General features: G+C 43.5%; 1 protein-coding gene and 1 long non-coding RNA gene across 4 annotated transcripts in view; one reads left to right on the plus strand and one right to left on the minus strand.

The window, feature by feature from the left end:
* LOC103473013 (uncharacterized) overlaps positions 1-19232 on the minus strand; it is a 57602-nt gene that overhangs the window by 8478 nt on the left and 29892 nt on the right. The window lies entirely within an intron of this gene.
* Positions 10746-19232, plus strand: part of nedd9 (neural precursor cell expressed, developmentally down-regulated 9) — a 31862-nt gene continuing 23375 nt past the window's right edge. The window contains exon 1 of one of the 3 annotated variants that reach the window (XM_081612334.1): positions 10746-10916. In XM_081612334.1, the coding sequence (XP_081468460.1) occupies positions 10761-10916 (156 nt within the window). In that variant the 5' untranslated portion in view covers positions 10746-10760. Of the gene's footprint in view, positions 11054-19076; positions 19230-19232 lie in introns of those variants that run through there. The other 2 variants (XM_008422923.3, XM_008422924.3) reach the window with 2 other exon arrangements.

Consider the following 19232-nt stretch of genomic DNA (forward strand, 5'->3'; position numbering starts at 1 on the left):
CTACACTGCAGCCTTACCAGGGGCACAAAGAGCCCAGCTCCATCCCTGGATGAGGGTCCGTTACTGCTGTGACCAAAACGTTGTCGATATTCTGCTAATGTCGAAAAATCCAAATGTTGTAATTGCAGTGTTTCAGTTAAATAAGAAATTAAATATAACATCAGATGTGAATAAGTCTGTTCACACTACAAGTCATAAAAAATCGTTCTCCTACAACTTCCTGTCGTATTTGCCTTTTTCGGCAGTTGATCACAAAAGACGTTTTTCCATCTCAGTTTTGTAAAATACACTTAATGTGATGTGGCTGAAAAAACGCCTACCGGGTTTGTTCAAAGTTGCTGTGTTTTGATTTGGCTAATTTATTGTTGTCCTTTCAGTTTACGCACCTTTATGGTCGGTGGAATCACAGCAGGTGACTGCGGTTCTGGTCATGGTTTGGTTTGATGAAACTGACGTAGGCGTTCGTAAGGTCTGCTCAGACGGAGCTGAAGGAAAGGTAAGAGAAAAGACGGCAGGAGGAGTCGGAGGTCAAGTCCCCCTAAAACTCTCCTTGTTGCGTTTGTTTTGCTGCATGTATGAGCAGAACTCTGCAGCAGCGTTTCCCCAAAGCCAGAGGCTCTCCACAGTCGGGTCGCTGCCTCGCTGTGATCCCTCAATTCCCAGAATTCCCACCCGCATCGCCCCCGCCTGCAGAGCAAGAATGGATGGCTGGATCCTCTCCATAAATAACCGGCAGAGCGGAGCCAAACCCCCACCATGTTTTTCCCTCCACGCTTTGTTTCAGAGCCCGGACAGAGAGCGGCCGCGTCCAAACCTGCTGGATCCACCGAGCGGAACCGCAAATCCTTGGCACACACTGGGATAAAGGGAAAACAGGAGCGTGGAGTTTGGGTAAATAGAGCGTAAGAGGAGATGTGAGATTCCACAGATGTTTCTGCACCGAGAATTAAAACAGGGGAGCAAGAAACAGGGGGGCAAGAAACGGGGGGGCAAGAAACAGAGGGGGCAAGAAACAGGGGGGCCAAGAAACAGGGGGGCAAGAAACAGGGGGGCAAGAAACGGGGGCAAGAAACAGGGGGCAAGAAACTGGGGAGCAAGAAACAGGGGGGCAAGAAAAAGGGGGCAAGAAACAGGGGAGCAAGAAACAGGGGGGCAAGAAACGGGAGCAAGAAACAGGGGGCAAGAAGCAGGGGGGCAAGAAACAGGGGGGCAAGAAACGGGAGCAAGAAACAGGGGGGCAAGAAACAGGGGAGTAAGAAACAGGGGAGTAAGAAACAGGGGAGCAAGAAACAGGGGAGCAAGAAACAGGGGGGCAAGAAACAGGGGGGCAAGAAACAGGGGGGCAAGAAGCAGGGGAGCAAGAAGCAGGGGGGCAAGAAACAGGGGGCCAAGAAACAGGGGAGCAAGAAACAGGGGGCAAGAAACAGGGGAGCAAGAAACAGGGGGGCAAGAAACAGGGGGGCAAGAAACAGGGGGGCAAGAAACAGGGGAGCAAGAAACAGGGGGCAAGAAACAGGGGGGCAAGAAACAGGGGGCAAGAAACAGGGGGCAAGAAGCAGGGGAGCAAGAAGCAGGGGGGCAAGAAACAGGGGGCCAAGAAACAGGGGAGCAAGAAACAGGGGGGCAAGAAACAGGGGAGCAAGAAACAGGGGGGCAAGAAACAGGGGAGCAAGAAACAGGGGGGCAAGAAACAGGGGGGCAAGAAACAGGGGGGCAAGAAACAGGGGGGCAAGAAACAGGGGGGCAAGACTCAACTTGATGCTTTTAAAACTCAAAACATGAATGACTGAAAACCTTTAAAGCAACCTGAGGATAATACCTTCACTAAGTCAACATCCATCCATCCATCCATCCATCCATCCATCCATCCATCCATCCATCCATCCATCCATCCATCCATCCATCCATCCATCCATCCATCCATCCATCCATCCATCCATCCATCCATCCATCATGTTCTATAGTTTCAAAGCGCCTGCCGTCAAAACGCTCAGGTTGCATTTTATCCGACCTTCGTGATTCTGCACCAGAAGAAGCCAGACGGAGTAAATCTGGACGTAAAACATTTAGTCTTCTTCTGTCTTGTGACGTTTTTATCGTTGCTGAACGAACTTTAAAGTTGATCCACAGACAGCCGTGGCCGTTACTGCTGCCGTGAACCGAGCGCTGCTGTGTGACGTCCACATCCTTCTTCTGACGAATCTGATTGAGGTCACGTTTAATCAGCAACATGAACGGCAAATAAAAGTAGGCCGTGTTGTTAAAGCTACGCTATTGGAGAAATCATTCATTCATTTTCCAGTATTATATCGAGAATGTATTTATTTTTTAACAACTCTCCTTCAGGCTCCAGGTGATTTTGAAGCGTCATCTCTTCGTCCTGACTGTGAAAACTTCAGTCTTCAAGGCTCATGCAAACATTGAGTTGTAAAGTTAAACGTGATGATGTGTTTTGTGTCTGATGGCCAACAACACGCAGAGCGATGGAGCCGCCATCTGGTGCATCTGAAAGATTTATAAGCAGTGAGAAACACCTCCATCACCGCCGATGCGTCGTTAGGAGAGAGCCGCTTGTTTAACCTTGAAGATGATCGTATCTCATGTTCGCATTTTGTTGAAATTAATTTATGTTGAGCGACGTTCAAATCTGCGGCGCATGTTTAGCTGCTACGGCTCATTAATCAGCGCTAAAGAGACAAACAGCAGCTCCATCATCGCCTCCATCGCCGCTCACTGATTTATTTCGGCCTGTGGAGCTGCTGGGGTTTACTGAGCTGATTAAAGCTGGGGCGTCGCTCTTCCTCACACCTCTTCTCGCTCTTCCTCTCACCTCTTCCTCACAGGGCAGCGCTGTCGGGGGGAGCCAATCAGGAAGAGGCTGCAGCGACCAACAAGCCGCCGTCTGCCACCTCCACAGCCTGCAGGGCGTCAGGTGTGAGAGTGGACAGCTTATCGTCACCTTCCTCTGACATCCACGCAAACTTAAATATGTCTTCACATAAAAATCCTCCTGCAGCATCATGGATTATTAGTTATCACTCAGGAACCCTGTGAACTTTTAAATTTCACCGGGATTTTAGGGGAAAGTCCAGCATAAAGCAGCTCATGATGGCACAGAGGAAGGAAAATTTACATTTCTATTCAACTCCATGGGAGTGGCAGCATCATGCTGCGACTTTAAGGTCATAATTCTAACTTTTACTTTTAGGAATTAGGATTATAAAACTTTCAAATGTGCCTTTAAACTTGTATTGACTTATTTCTGTAATTTACTTTAAAACTATTAACTTTAAAACGTGTGATTCTAGCTTTAAACTGACAAGTATGACTAAATCAAGTTGATCACAATAAAAGTCATAAATCTGACTTTTATTCTTATAAATTTGACTAAACTAGTAATTGTGATTTAACTTCCTGTTGGGCTTTTATTTCCTCTTTCATGGCAGAAACGGGCCTCCGTACTAAAGCCAAACCTCATAATGCAGATAAAACGCAGCTGGACGATCTGGACGCCTTTTCAGTCGATGGAATAAAACCGAACCGAGCGAAGACTCGACGTGAAGCCGCCACGCAGCTCCACGTTACTCAGCTGGAATATCCACCTTCCCAAACCACTGGGTAGGAATATCTGGACGATCTGGATCCCGAACATGAGAGCCCCTCCATCCAGAGGGGCTCCAGACGGAGCCAGCCCCCCCACCATCAGGGCATCATTAGCTCTGACAGTGGCAGTCGTATTTCAGCCAGCTGAAAGCCTCCTTGTGCAGCTCAAGGCTCGGCTTTATTCGGCCCCAGTGATGCCAGTGACCCGGGGGCGGTGGAGAACGAGGCCGTAAACGTCTGGATTGTGCTGCACAGGCTCACAGTGAATGCACCGGGTGCCAAGGCCGTTTTTAAAAGCTCCCAGTTCAATGTCGGCTGTGTCTCCGGGCCCGGCTGCTGGTTGCCGGGCCCGCCTTCCCCCCCGTGAGCCACCGGCCTCCGGACGGCTCCGGCGTCGGGCCGCGGAGCCGACCGTTCATCATTCTGTCACCGGCTGCTGCGGGATAATGCCTCAGTGTCGGCGGCGCTTTTAAAATTCCAGCGACACGCCGATCCCTGCCAACAGCTCGGCTCTGTGGCGCTGAAAGATTCCTGCGGGAACCGATCCACCGCTTATCTTAGAGCATTTGTGCTGCTTTCAGGGGCTTATCGACGAAAAGCTGGAGCGTTCAGACCCCCACGCTCCACACAAACCGCTAAAAACAAGGAAAACGGCTGCGATGGCTAAACTCTTTCAGTGTTCAGCTCTTATTATGTTAAAATAGACGACTAGAAACTTAAAGCATGTTTTAGCTCGTGTTGCTCTGGTCAACGCCAGCGAACATTTTACTCATCAGGCGCTTTAAGGAATAATTCATCAAATCTAATCTCAGGCGAAGAAAAACACTCAACAGATTCAACTCTGATTCATTGTAAAAGGATAATGGAAACGCTGAGTGGAAAACTAAGTACACCCTTTCTGCTCTGGAGCAACGGGTGTGCTAACTTAACGCCAAGAGAGCAACAGCATTTCCAAGATAATAAATAATAAAAATAATAATAAATTAAAATAACATATTAAAAATAAAAAAATAAATAAAAGAAATGAATTGTACAAATAAAAAATTTATTGAAAAGAAGACAAAAATAAAATAATAAAAAATGTAATTAACTGAACATAAAAAAAGGATTATTCTCATTCTCAGAGAAACCGGAAAGCCAAGAGCTCCATCTCAGAGCTCAGTTAGAAGGTTAAAGGTTAAAGGTCATCACTAATCCAGTCTGATTGCTAGAGAAAGCCTCTCCTTTCTAGAAACAAGATGGCCGCCAGACTGAACCTGATGGAGGACAAGAGTTCTGGGACAACGTCCTCTGACAGAGTAGTGACCTTGGACCATGACGGACGGAACCAGATCAGCACAAATATCAGGAATACCAACTATTGAGCACGGTGGTGGAGGGGTTTACTGGGTTTACTGGGTTTACTGGGTTTAGGGCCAGAATCCTAAATTATCTCCCTGGTTCTGCTGCATTGTGTTGGTGGATTCCTCTGGGCTGCTGGGGCGACATTCAGGTCCACGTTAAATTTATTCTGGTAAACTTACAGCATAACAAAAAGGAATCAACATGAAACTTTATTCTACAAACCAATAATTTACCAAAAGCTGAATGAAGCTTCACTAAATGCCTAAATGACTCAGCAGAAAGAGAGAGAGATTTCTACTGTCCGCATTCAAACACAAGTTTACATTAATATGTAAATACATAACAGTATAGACCTTTATAATTTTACATGTTAAGGCTTTTTTAAAGCAAATAAAATGGTCATTTAATCCATTTGACACTGGATTTTACTTTTCTTTTTAGTGTATTCAAAACTGAACAAACCCAGTAAATTATATTTACTGTTAACTTAAAATGGTTTCTGAATTCCAACAGGAAACATTTTGTTCATTTCCAGTATTTTATATGCAATGTATTTAAATTTTAAATTACTACTCTGAATAAAAAGTTTATTAGTTTGATCACTGACTTCAATAAGCTTAACAGATTTTTTTGTAACTTAATATGAAAGTATTGCATTTCAACAATATGACAACCAGGGAACAACCAAGAGGGTGTATAATATATAAGACTTTTAAATGTATTAAATCTTTAATTTTAATATTCCAATAATTTTCTGAGGCTTCCGCATAACTTTTATGTTCAAAACTACATCGGAGAAGATTTTCATCGGAGGGGGTCGGACGGGTCAGTAGAGGCTTCAGGGCGGCTGACAAAATGTTTTTCCTCTATTTATTTTGACTTTGAATTCAGGTCAACCCACAGAAACAAGAGGAACAATTCAGGTTTTTGTGATATATGCATATATATATAAAACATTTAATTCTCTGTGTTTTACATGTATACTTTGAGAACATGACTTTGTGTGCCGTTGAATGAACTGAACATGTTTTTTCTGGGGCCCTGGCCCTCCCTGGCCCCCCTTTTAGGGGCACCACTGCAAAATCATACTTTAAAACTGGGTCTCATAAAATCTTTCAATTTCAACTAAATTTATATGTAACTTCTTTACATTACACTAAATCTGTTTATCAGAAAGTAGCTTTTTTAAGTAGCTTATTATAATGGAAGCGTCCAGCAGGAGGAATCCCAAACATCTGGTTCCATAAATCAGCCGGAGCTGAGTTGGAGCGTCCAGGGCCACCCTGTGACCTCTACTTATGGAAGAGGAACGGCCCCCGGCTCGTCTTTCACAGACGCCGGACGACGCTTCTGCTCGCCCGACACGCCAGGCGTGACGCTGTTGTCATGGCGACACGCGGCGGCCCAGATGCCAGCAGAAATCCCTTCCTGGCTGCCGACCGTACGCCGCCTCCCGTGAGATCCAGAAGCGGGATCCAGCAGGACGACGAGGAGCGGATTAGCAACGGCCAGACGCTCGCTGGTGTAAGCAGACGGGAAAATGAGTCTGGTCGGTCCAAGGAAACAGGTGTTCACATGAGTATAATCACACGGCACACACAGAGAGGAATGGCCCACTTGTGGTCCAGAGAATGGGCCCCAGCTGGGCTCAGTGTACATTACACAGACGAGTGTTTAGAGCGCCCAGGCAGCGGGCCTTCATCAGAGGATGTGACTGCTCGGCGGGACAAACAGGCCGATTGGATCTCTGTGATTGTGATAAATGAGCAGACTGAGATTAGAGCGTTGGAAAACAGGATAATTACAGGTCCGGGCCTTCAGCGCAGCAGAACCGGCCCAAACAGGAACGGCAGACCTTCAGAGCTGCTTGGAGGCGTGAGCAGAGAGACGGAGAGTTTTACAGAAATCAGACGGGCGTTTCTTTTCACTTCGGTTTGACACACACAGAGTTTAGAGAAGCAGACAAAACAAGATGTGAATGATGCCAGCGCATGCTGATACGTTCTGGTACAATCTGTGACCGAGTCCAATCACTGGGTCAGGACTTTCTGAAGCAGACTGACCCGTTCCCGTCAGTCCTCAGCTCAGCCTTGTACTCTACAGTTTCTCTTTTTTTTCATAAGGTTAAATATTCAGAATCAACCAAAACTGGATTTGGTTGATTAACTGACAGTTGCCTGCAATTCTGAAGAGAAAGAAAATAATTCATTAATAAGTAAAACATGAAAAATAAGGAAGTGAATTTTTTTTTGACAAAATAAAAAATAAAACTGCTTAGCTGCATGTTGATTTCGATTAATTAGCGCAGGGTGCCCACAGGGCCGGATTCCTGCATGTTGTAGTTCTCTCCCTGACAGGGGCGCCGCCAGGAATCTTGGGGCCCCATGACTAAAGATTAGTTTGGGCCCCCCTGCGCAGATGCTGTTACAATTTTTTGAGTCTATTTGACCCATAAAAAACGTCACAATCTTAAAGGCTTCTTCTGCTTTGCTTTCTTTGGTTCAATACTGATAATTAGCACAATATTTACTGCTCATGAATTTAACATCCAACAGTCCACATCCAGAATGCAAGTAGGTTGCTTAAATTTTTTCTATTGAGCAACAGTCAAAAGCAACGTGCAACTACACATAAAGCAACCCAGACTTCTAAAAAAATCCTAGTAGTTGCATTTTATTCAAGCTGCAGTTCATAACATTAATAAAAAATATGTTTTCTCCATATTTGTTAAAGTTGTCATGATGTCGTAGCAGCTTGTTATGAGACAGATAATCTGTGGAAACAATCAATATCCACCATCTCCTCCCTGAATTACTGGTTAAAGTGATGCACCATTCTGACCAAAACAACCAATCAGAACCAGTAGGAGGGTCTTAGCGCTGTCAATCATCCTCATTCATTCACTGCTCAATGTGCTAATGGTGGAGAAGCAACTTAGCATTTACAAGAAACCGTTTATCTGCCGTCATTGGTAGCTATGCTAACTAAACTGAGCATTCACAACAGGCTATGCTAGCTGCAGAATAGGGATGAGCAGCAACATGAGATTGTGATTGACAGCGTTAAAACTCTCCTACCTCTGACTGGTTGTTTCTAGCACTGGGAGAAAACAGAGGAAATAGATTTTTCACAGATTACCTCTCATATCATACTGTCACAACATCATGACAGTTTAAAAAATTATGTGGAAAAAAATTTATATAAAAACTGCAGCTTTAATTTCACTCAGGAGAGATGTGGGTTAGAGCTGCTGCTGTCTGACTCACCTGTTGTTAAGTGGTAAAAGGTACAAGTTAAATATATGAATATGTTGGTCATTTTTTTTCCTTAATTCATTAAATGCTAGTGAAATTGAGGCAAACAGTAGTCTGTAGCTAAGCTAATTATGCTAAATGGTTGATAATCTCACACACCTCTCTTGGAGAAAAACTGGGGTATAAATTAACACTCTTGTCTTTTTCTCTCTCTCTCTCTCTGTTTTTTTTAAACCTGCTTTTATAACTTTTCTTAGCAGCATAGTAACAGCTACAGTCGTTCATGTTTCCTACTGTCTGCTGCTAACAGCGTCACCCTGAAGCTCCAAGCAGGAACGAACCATTTAACCCAGATAGGGGGGTTCAGGGCAAATATGGATGTGTGTTTTTAGGTCTGGGAGTGGGAACATTAAATGTTTACTGATAAAAATGATCTTTGAAAATACAATATGATTAATGTTGTAAATGACAGGACTCCGATATTTTATTTTTATTTCTATGAACAAAAAATAAATAATTAAATTGTGGAGTCTACATTTCTAAAGAAGTTCCATGAATGATCAGGAGTTCCTGAAACTCTGGAAAGCTGAACTTTGCTCCAATCTGATGGCTGAACAGCCTGAAGGACAGATTAAAACCATAAAGGTCTTTGCTGTTCAGCTCCTCTGGCTATTCATTCAGTAATTTAGCAGCAAAAAGGGGATTTTGAACTGAAAATGTTGCTTATTTTGTCTATATGTAGGTTTTGATTAAAATTGTGCTTCATTAATTAAATATGTTGCAATTAACTAGAATTTAAAACAATAATCAAGTGTAACCACTAATAAAATAAACATATTTTTAATAAATTTATCTTCAGGAAGCAGAGGGATGCTATGATAAAATCCATCTTCACAAGAGGAAGTAAAAGTAAAAAAAAAATCTGCTTTACAGCTTCTGGTAAATTTCTGTTCATAGCCTGAACTGAACTTCCTGCAAGGGACGAATGAACAAACTGAGACCTGACGACAAAACCTGAACTGTCTGCAGGGCAGGCTGACCCTGAAGCAGAAGAGCAGCAGCAGCAGAAGAAGTGCTGCAGCAGTAGAAGAAGAGCAGCAGCAGTAGAAGAAGAGCTGCAGCAGTAGAAGAGCAGCAGCAGTAGAAGAAGAGCAGCAGCAGTAGAAGAAGAGCAGCAGCAGTAGAAGAAGAGCTGCAGCAGTAGAAGAGCTGCAGCAGTAGAAGAGCTGCAGCAGTAGAAGAGCTGCAGCAGTAGAAGAGCTGCAGCAGTAGAAGAGCTGCAGCAGTAGAAGAGCTGCAGCAGTAGAAGAAGAGCTGCAGCAGTAGAAGAGCAGCAGCAGTAGATGAGCTGCAGCAGCAGTAGAGGAGCTGCAGCAGCAGAGCTGCAGCATGGCCCTGTAGCAGATAACAGAAGTGTGAGAAGCTGCTATCTGGTGTTGCAGGTTTCTGTGAAATCATTCTGCGTTTCCGTGCAGATGAAATGAAACGCGCTGCATAAACTCACTTCCTTCAGTTTGAAATAAACCTACTGAACTTCCTGATCTGTCGTCAGAGATCATGCAGAAGATAAGTGTCAGCTCGCTTTTCGCAGATAATTAGAGGATGCTACATTATAAATAATATTTTAGTTTTGGATTAAAAGTTTTTCAACAGAAGCTGAAAGCTTGGAAACGAAGTGACTTCATATAAAGCCAGTTTTACTCCTGATTAATAAAAACAACTAAAACATTGAGTGGCCATGTTTGCTATTGGCTAATTGTCCACAAGCTTGACCACAGATGCTCTTCCCTGTTATATTTAATGTGATTTAGTTGAAGCTTTCAGCTCTTTCAAGACAAGAAAATATAAATATAATATTTATTTTAGCTGCAGAATATTTTGAGAAACAAATGTCATCCTGTGTTAGTGTGTGCAATATCTGCTTTGCTATTACATTTCAAAAGTTATGCATTTAAGCTCTTCTGGCCAATAAGACATGTTTTAAATATTATAAATATATTGTTTTATTATAATTAAACAGTTACTTTCAACAAAAGTACATTTTGAAAACCATTAAGCAGATATTAAACATCTCATTATGCCTGCAGTTCTGTGGTAAAATGTTTTTATTGATCTGAAGTTATAATGTTTTTGTGTTTTTATAGTTGTAAGCAGAATATAACAATAGAAATGAAACATTTAAAACATTCATCTGTGTGGAGTTAATCTATATGAGTTTCACTTAATGAGATGAATGAACTTTTCAATAATATTCTAACCTATGAAGTATTACACTGTTCTGGATATGTGTAAAAGATAATCATAATCATTGATTATTAATATCAATTAATAAAAAGTAGCAAAAAATTTTTAATCTAACTTTTTACATTTTTAAAAATTATTTTACAATATAAACTATAATTCATCTTTATTTTTTATTCACATAATATGCCTTTTTTCCCCCCAAATAGGGCGATTTATACGGTGGATTTTACTGCGAGCTTTTATTTTGTTACTTTTACCGACTTATTTTAGGGTGACGTCATATTTGTAGCGGACGGAGTAGTGGGCGGGACCAGAATGCCGCGCTGGCCAATCAGCGGCCGCGTGCGCAGCGGAGCGCCGCAGCCGGGCGGTGTGGAGCAACAGTCCGGTCGGAGCGGAGCAGAAAGCGGCGCTGCGGCTCTCAGACGGATTTCTGCGTGTTTCTCCGTGGATGTGGCTCCGGATGGATCGGTAATTGAAAGACGAACTTCCTCCGGTCTGCTGTCTTTTACATGAGTCGCTGCTGGTCGTCAGAAATCGGATATTTGTGATATTATTATTAATTTTTTGGGGGATTTGCAGCGACAAGAAGCAGGATGAAATATAAAGTAAGTACGCGATTGGTTACTTTCCGCCGCCGCTTCTGTCAGAAACATTTCTGCTGAGTTTCTGCTTGAGTTTTGATTTTTAAAGTCCCAAACCTTTAAAATACGAACAGATTTTTGAAAACGAAGGAGGAACTTCACAAAGGAAACGATGACAGTTTTTCAAACTGTAGCTGATGTGGTTCAGAGCGCAGGTTTAAATGTGCTGCTAGCAGAGGCGCAAATAAGAAAAAACTCCCCCCGGTTGGAGCGCGAAGCCACCAGGGCCCCCATGTTAAAAACTGAAAACTGGACTCAGGTTTTACTTTGGCGTGGCCAGCTGCAGGGACCAACCTATAATCATGTGGGCTGGATGATGAGGGTTAAAACCTGGAAATGTATGTGACGCCATCCAGAACATCAGTAAACTGCAGCAGAGGCAGAAAAATGTTGTTTTTTTTAAGTTAGTGAACTCAAACTGAGGCTTAACTTCTAGATCTTTGGTGAAAGAAAAATAAAGATGTCTGCAGACAATACAAAACCAAAAAACTACAGTATACTCTGTCAACAGTTTAATAATTATTAATGACTTTCATCAATAGTTGTATTATTTGTTTCCAAAATCCAGATTACATTTAGGTTCTTGAAGCTAACAGTTAATATAATGAATGTTGTATTAATGTGACAGTTCTTCATCTTAACGGATAATTATGTTTTAAACAGTTTTGCCTGTCATAAAAACATGTTCTGGAAACATTTTTGTAAAAACACTGTCAGACTTATTAAAGTCTCTATCAACTGTAGAAAAGTCTTGGCCTTCCCTTTGTTCTTTAAGGGAAAAGTATTGATCTGTTTTGATATTTGTGATCAAATTACACAAAAAAAAAAACCTAAATTATGATGAAATTTCCAGCTGAAAGATTGAAAATTAAAAGCAAATTTGGGTTGGGGTGAGATCGCCGTTTAAAATAGCGCAGCTTGTGGTTAGCTTATCATGCTATTCTCACGGTTGTTGGAAATGATCCACATCCTGTTTGTAATTGTTTATTTCTCTCACCCTAAATGCTGCGGAACAAACAGCTTAAGACAGAATTGTGTAAAGGCCAGGCAGCCGAGCGCAGATCTGTAGAAACCTGATCCTGATTTCGCTCCGTACCCAGAAAAGTCGCAAAAATAAAAAATAAAATAAAAAAAACTGATTCACGTCAGAATCACAATTCTTATTTACTACGATTCAGAGTCCATTTAAAAAACATAAAAAGTCTGCTGGCTGCCGGCCTCCATTTTGTTACAAGGTGGGATGGTCAGACGTTGCCATGGAGACGGTAGTAAACGACAAAAACGAAGGAGGTTTAACTGGATCTACCTTCGTTGAAGGAAAACATTGGGACTCATTTTAGTTTTCTTTTTTTTTACCAAATTCCCGTGGCGACCCGGCGAACTTTGGGAAGCCCAGGTTCGCCGTTCCCCTCCGGTACACACCTCTGGGAGGCGCGCTGTGATTGGTCAGAATGTTGATATTTCTCTTCAGCTAATCTGATCCCAGTATCTGGGTTTTGTGTCGAGGTGAACGGCGTTAATCCAGTGCAGTTTTTACAATGCTTTACTGAATAACTACCAAGTGCAGACGTGGCCTGGTGGCCTGGTGGCCTGGTGGGCTGGTCACAGCGACTGATTTTAAGGCCTTTGTGGAGGCAGATAAGATCAGTTTCACATGGACATGTCGGCTGATCGCCAGCCTCCCAAATTAAGGAAATCTGGGCCGAATTATCGGTGCATATAACGGTTGGAAAGTGAATGAACGGTTCATTACAGGAGAGCTCAGCTCAACCTCCTGCACCGGATCCTTATTATCTGATCAGAGTTAAACTTTGCTCTGGTTTAAACAAACCACTGCGACTGAAGCAGACGGGCCCAGAAGACGGCCGCAGTCGGTGCACGTCGGCCGTTTTTCTGTTATGAAACGCGGATGATGAAGATGTTGTCCTGATCATCTTCATCATCTATCTGTCTCAGTTTGATGCGTCTTTGGTGTTTGCATAACAGGAAGTTCTCTGTTTCTGCAGTTCGTAGCCGTTAGCACGCTGCTGGAGCAGTCAGAGCTGCCAAAAATGGACTTGAAGTTAGAAATTCAAACAATTATACTGTTAGTTTCTGGTTTCCACTGGAGAAAAACAAATAATGAAAATGTACTTTTGGAAAAAAAAAGGGATGTGAGCAGCACTTTAAATTAAGACGATTATTAAAAGAAGGCATGAAATTTATTTTCCATTATATAGATATTACTGTAACATAGATAAAACTACATTGAGAGAAACAAGAACAGGAAGTGTGTCAGTCGTTCTGTGAAAAAGCTTCCTATACTTATCGTAGCTTAATAAATGGGTCGCGCCCAGACCTGGTTTCAGTCGGAGCCGCTGGATGTTTGTGGTTGTATTTACTGCTAAACTAAAATGAAAGCCATGAAGGAGATAAAAGATGAATTCTTAGTTTTCTACTGAATATTTTCCATTTCAACATTTTGTCAGTGAAAACTGATCCATCTTCTTCAACTTCCTGTGCTGGAGGGCCAAATTTGCACCATTTTTGGGTCCCATAAGGCCCGCAGGCCACACTTTGGACAGCCCTGATATTGCTAGTGCAGGTTCCCGAGTTTTTATCCCAGACATTTGAACCAACCAGAGGTCAGCTGGGCTTCAAATCAAACACCAGGAGCTTCAAGGTTTCCTCTCTGGGTTGTTGGATCCAGAACCTTCATCCCAGTCCTGCTGAGTCACGGCCTGCACCTTAATCACAGGCCAGCAGGAGGACGATGGTTTGGGTGTGAGCGTCTCCATGGTGACAGTGGTCATGGGAAACGGGGAGACTGATCAGCCGATGAACACCCTCTGCTGATAATAAACACGTTCTCGTCACACCGCATTGCCAGAGGAGTCCACTAGGGCGGCGACGTTTGGACTCGGCCACTCCGGCGTCACAGCAGGCTTGTCGGGTTCCAGCTGCTCCCAGATCAGTTAAAGAGGGTCAGAATTTCCTACGTCCATCCAGACGGATCCGCAGTGACACAAACAGAAGATCATTCACAGAAGCTTCAGGAGTTTATGAGAAATAAAACCATAAACCAGCTGAAACCTTAAACATAAATATAGGTAAAAAAAATAAATGAGAAGAAGATGGGAGTTCACAACTCCATCCATCCATCCATCCATCCATCCATCCATCCACCCACCCACCCATCCATCCATCCATCCATCCATCCATCCATCCATCCACCCACCCACCCATCCATCCATCCATCCATCCATCCATCCATCCATCCATCCATCCATCCATGGTATATCTTGGCGTTTGGGACGACAGCTGCCCATGAATTGCTAAAATCTGTGAATAGTTGAAACTCATGAAAACACTTCTGCCTATTTTAACAGTTAAAACACCAAATGTACCTTATTATACATTAATACGCCCAGTGGAAGCCATCTTGGCGCTACCGCAGAAGCTAACAGCTACAGTCTTCCTCGTCTTTGGGTTCAGCGAATCAGTGTGAAGGATAGCGAAAGGCGCCAGACGTCGGACCGTATTCTGCAAATGTGTGTCAATTAGCTCTTTTTCAGAAAATCTAAAAAACCATCTTGAGCGAGTATAAAAACAGTTTTGCAAAATTGAGAAAACAATTTTGTATTTTGCCATTTCCATCAACCTTGAAGCAATACTTCAAAACATGCTCAAAAATGATGAAACAATGGCAGCTGAAAGGTCACAACACACTCATCACTGAAAACACCCAAACATCCCATGAAACCCAGATTTTGAGAGTGTTTCTGCTGCTGTGAGGCTCGGGCCGAGGTGATTCAGTTTGAACACGGTGACGTTGGGATCTGGTTTCCCTGGAACCTTCTCATTCTCTGCAGATGATGTAAGTGTTGCAGAAATAGCTGCACAGTCACAGCCAGGAGGAGCGATTAGGCGAACCCAATCTCAGTGTTTCCCTCCGAGTTTCTTGGGTTCAGACTTCAGGCAGTGGGCCAACATAGCTGGAGGAGAGTTGACATTGTTCTGAGAGCGAGGAGGAGGAGGAGGTGCTGAAAGGGCCTGCAGAAATGAAAGAGGGGGTGGGGGTGGGAGGTCGAGGAGCTCCCTGGGAGAATAAGAGCATTCCGGGCGATGGTTCATGGGAGGCTGGTTCAGAAGATGCACCGATTGTTTCAAGATGCCCCCTTTACATTGTTAACGAGCCGTTTCGTTTCTGCTCCTGTCTGCTTCAGTGTTTACGTGTCGGAGCAGCGGTTCCTGAATGAGACGCTTGTTTTCAGCTGGGAGGAAACCAGGGGTCGACCCTCCAAACCAACAGTTTCACACTAAATCAGTGGTTCTTAACCTTTTTTGAGGTATCAAACCCCCCAGTTGCATATGTGCATTCACCGAACTCTTCTTATTCCGTCAGACACACAAAATACTTTGCGGTATTCTGATTTAATAATGTAATTATATTAGTTGTGTTACCACCCCCACACCACTAGAGGCAGTACCAACCCCGAAAAGATGCGACTAAGGAGCAGATTTAAACTATAGAATTTGGTAAAAACTGTGAGCTTTGCTGAAGTAATTAAAGACAAAAGTTCAAATCCATGCTGGGAGTGGAGCTCCTTCAATCAGGGCTCCTCCGCAGCTCTGATTGGCTAAGCAATGTAACGTGATACTCTGATTGGCTAAGCAATGTAACGTGATCCTCTGATTGGCTAAGCAATGTAACGTGATACTCTGATTGGCTAAGCAATGTAACGTGATACTCTGATTGGCTAAGCAATGTAACGTGATCCTCTGCAGCAAGTGATGGCAAAGCGGGGCGTCATCACAACTTTACACAAGTGTGTCTTTACCTCCGCGGCAGAGGCTCCGCCGAACCCCAGAGACCGACTCATCGAACCCCTGGGGTTCGACCGAACCCAGGTTAAGAACCACTGCACTAAATAATCCAACCTGTAATGTGGCCAAGATGCATCTCAGCTCCTGTGTCACAGTGACAAAAGCAGCAGGAAAGGTTTAGCGGTTCTGATCGGTTTGGCGTCATGACTGAAACCTGAGCAGAATTGGACTAAAATGTAATTTTTCTGACTACATATGAACAGAATAATGCTGAAAAGCACTTTGCCTGCAGGTTAACCAGTCGTGTTTCCTGCTGCTGTTTGACCCATTTTCCTACAAGCAGCATCTTTCAGCTCATCTACAGAAAAGCAAGGATGATAATAGAGGTGTGTTCGGTCAACAGTCAGGTTCTGTTGAGTTGTAGGCACTGATATCGGACCAAAACGGGTCTGAAACTTTCAGAGAACTTACCAGAAATGCACCAAAGTATTGACCAGGCATCGGAATTGGATGATTTTCTCTCAACCAGCTTTGAAGCTTCATTTTCAGTTGGAATCAAACCTGTTGAAACCAATTTCACATGGTTTTCCTGTCCGGCGATCTGAAGAACGCTCTGACTATCCAGATGGCTCTAAAGATAATCATGGTGGACATTCCTGCTATGTGCTCAGAGATATCCGGTCTTTTTGGAATAACGTTGGATCCGCTCCGTTCTAAAATATTCAACATGGTGAATTGTCGATGAATGTGATGGAAACATGGAGGGGATCCCAAATGCAGAAGACAAAACAGCTGCCAGGGTGAAGCAGAAAGTCCAGAGAATGTTGGAGAGGTCTTCGTATCAAACTGTCCCCATTGCTTCTGTCTGGTTGGTCACATTTATTTCTCTGAACTCACATTTGGGCTCAAAGTTCTGTGAGATTCCCCGCCTGACATCTAATGTCGGCGAGTAAAATTGGTTTTTAAGTGGTTTGCTGCAACTGTAGAACAACCTTTTATAATATTTCATCACCGTGTGTCGGGTCTCAGGTTTTGAAAATCGACTGATCATTTTAAAATCTTAAAAAGCTGACCGGTGTGCAGGTTATTCTCATTGGATCATAGAGATAATCTCATCGTCTGTCAGGTTTTGAAAATCGGCCGATAATTCTTAAGTCTTGTGTGAAGTGAACCAGGCTTAACTCTGCCGAGGAACCTCCGACCCTTCTAGTTTTATTTTTATGCGTTGATGCGTTGTGTAGTAAAGTTTTAAATGTTTTCTGTCCAGCTTCACACATTGACCCAGATCCTTCTGGTTTTCCATGCGTCTCATGTCAAACACCCTGAACTCCCTCTGAGTGATCACAGAGCCGGTTGTTTGTTGTCTTGATAAAAGTGGGAATGTTGAGGGATTCATCCCAGACGGACTTGGCGGTCTCGGCGACTCGTCTTTGTGTCTCTGGCATCTCTGCGTAGCGTGAAATCAGAGGGACACTGCTGTGAATCTCCGGCTCATTGGGGATTCTTGTATGCTAAACCATCCAATGTGGCCCCGCGGAGATACCACTCAACATATTTCACATGTCAGCTAATGCCCCCCCGCGGGGATTACTGTTGGTCTCCAAGGGTTACCACGATGCTGAGGCGCAACCTCGCCTGGCATCGCCAGGAAGCTGGGAAATAATCCTGCAGGGAGGCTCTCAGATCATCATCCAAGCTGTAAATCACTTCAGGACAGACGTCTGTCGCAGATTTAACGTCTTCCCGCTGGAGCCCCAGGATGAATCGTCGTTTCCTCAGGACCTAATGACAGCTTAGAGAGACGGAGAGGAGTCCGGTCTGTTTGCAGGAAGAGCTGCAGGGCGAGGAGGGAAGACTACCTTGGAGTTTATGTGGTTGTAAAATCAGCAGAAAAACACAAAATGAGAGGAAGCCTGCTGAACCTGGATTGTTTCCTGACTGAAGGCGTTGCAGCAGAGCAAACGTCCTGTTTCATCAGGAGTTTAACGGCTCCAGACGGACAGCAGGAACCCAGCAGAGGGACTCTATAAAACGACATCTGAAGGTCGTTCCTGTTTAAAAACCTGAATTCAGCAACAGCAGAGAATTTCAAAGCACTTTACAAAAAGAGCAAACAAGTTGTTTAGTGAGATTAGGCACGTGTTCTGACCTCACGTTATTATTTCTAATATTTTTTCTGATTTTTGTCCTTTTATTTGGCAACATACCGCTCTGGGGCCCTGGTATCCACGGAGGTTAGTGATGACAGCTGGACACTAAAATCCAAGATATTGTAATGGTTTTTTTTTTATTTTGCTTTAGAAATATCACGTTACTGAAATTTTGTGATACATTTTTTAAAAAGAGAAAAAAATCAGTGGACCTGAAATGTCCACCCGCTTCTGCGTAATAAAAAAGTCTCATTGACAAATTCCTTCAGGTGAGCAGGAAACACCCGGCAGCGTATAAAAGCTGATATACGTTTGGTGTGAAAAAGTCCAAACCAGCAGAAGAACGACCAGAAACCGAAGCAAGGTGCATTTTCTTCATCTGTCCTCTGAGCTCGTTTGTTTGTAGTTGATTTTTGACTCAGATTTTCTCCTGATTTGTTGACTTTCTGGTTTTTGGAGACGATTGTATGGAATTGCGTAAACTGCAGCTCTATCGGGGCTTTTAAAGTCAGAAGCTCTAATTTAGAACAGATTTTCATGTTTCATTGCTGTTATATTTAGTAAGATACTAGAAAACCTAATTAGCTAATGTGTTGATACTCGTGATGATTTACAGTTAGAGCAGAATCTGGATAAAAGCTGAACGAGAGGAGACATTTTCAGACTAAATTTCATATTTCAGCAGGTTTTCCTGCTGCAGATGAAAACATCTGGAGACTAAAAGCTGCTGCTGCCTGTTTAAAGGCAGGAGACTGTATGTAAATAAATGATTCAGAGTAAAGTGGGTGAAGATGTGGGACAGAGAGTTTACCCACGTCATGACTTGGCTCCCGAACATACAGATTACAGCTGCGTATGTTGCTTTGTTGCCAGGGAAACTCCCTCGTCTCGTCATGATTACGCTGCAGCGATCAGTTTGCGGCTCGGCTTCACATCCTGCTGCGGACCTGCCGCTCTGACACTGCAGGGCGTGGAGGTTTCCTCTGCAGCCAGCGGGGCCCAGTCATGTTTACTCTGGGGACAAAGGCAGCTTTTTATGCTCACACTGACAGGAGCTTTCTCTGTTCTCCAGTTTAAACGCCTGAAAGGCCAAAAGTGACGTAAAGATCAACATTGAAGTGATTTCCTCTGAGCAGCGAGCTCTTCCTTCTGCAGGAGCTGATATTTCATCTTTACCACAGAAGGTT

Source organism: Poecilia reticulata, chromosome 11, assembly GCF_904066995.2.
Source record: "Poecilia reticulata chromosome 11, P_reticulata-male-v2, whole genome shotgun sequence".
Lineage (NCBI taxonomy): Eukaryota > Metazoa > Chordata > Actinopteri > Cyprinodontiformes > Poeciliidae > Poecilia > Poecilia reticulata.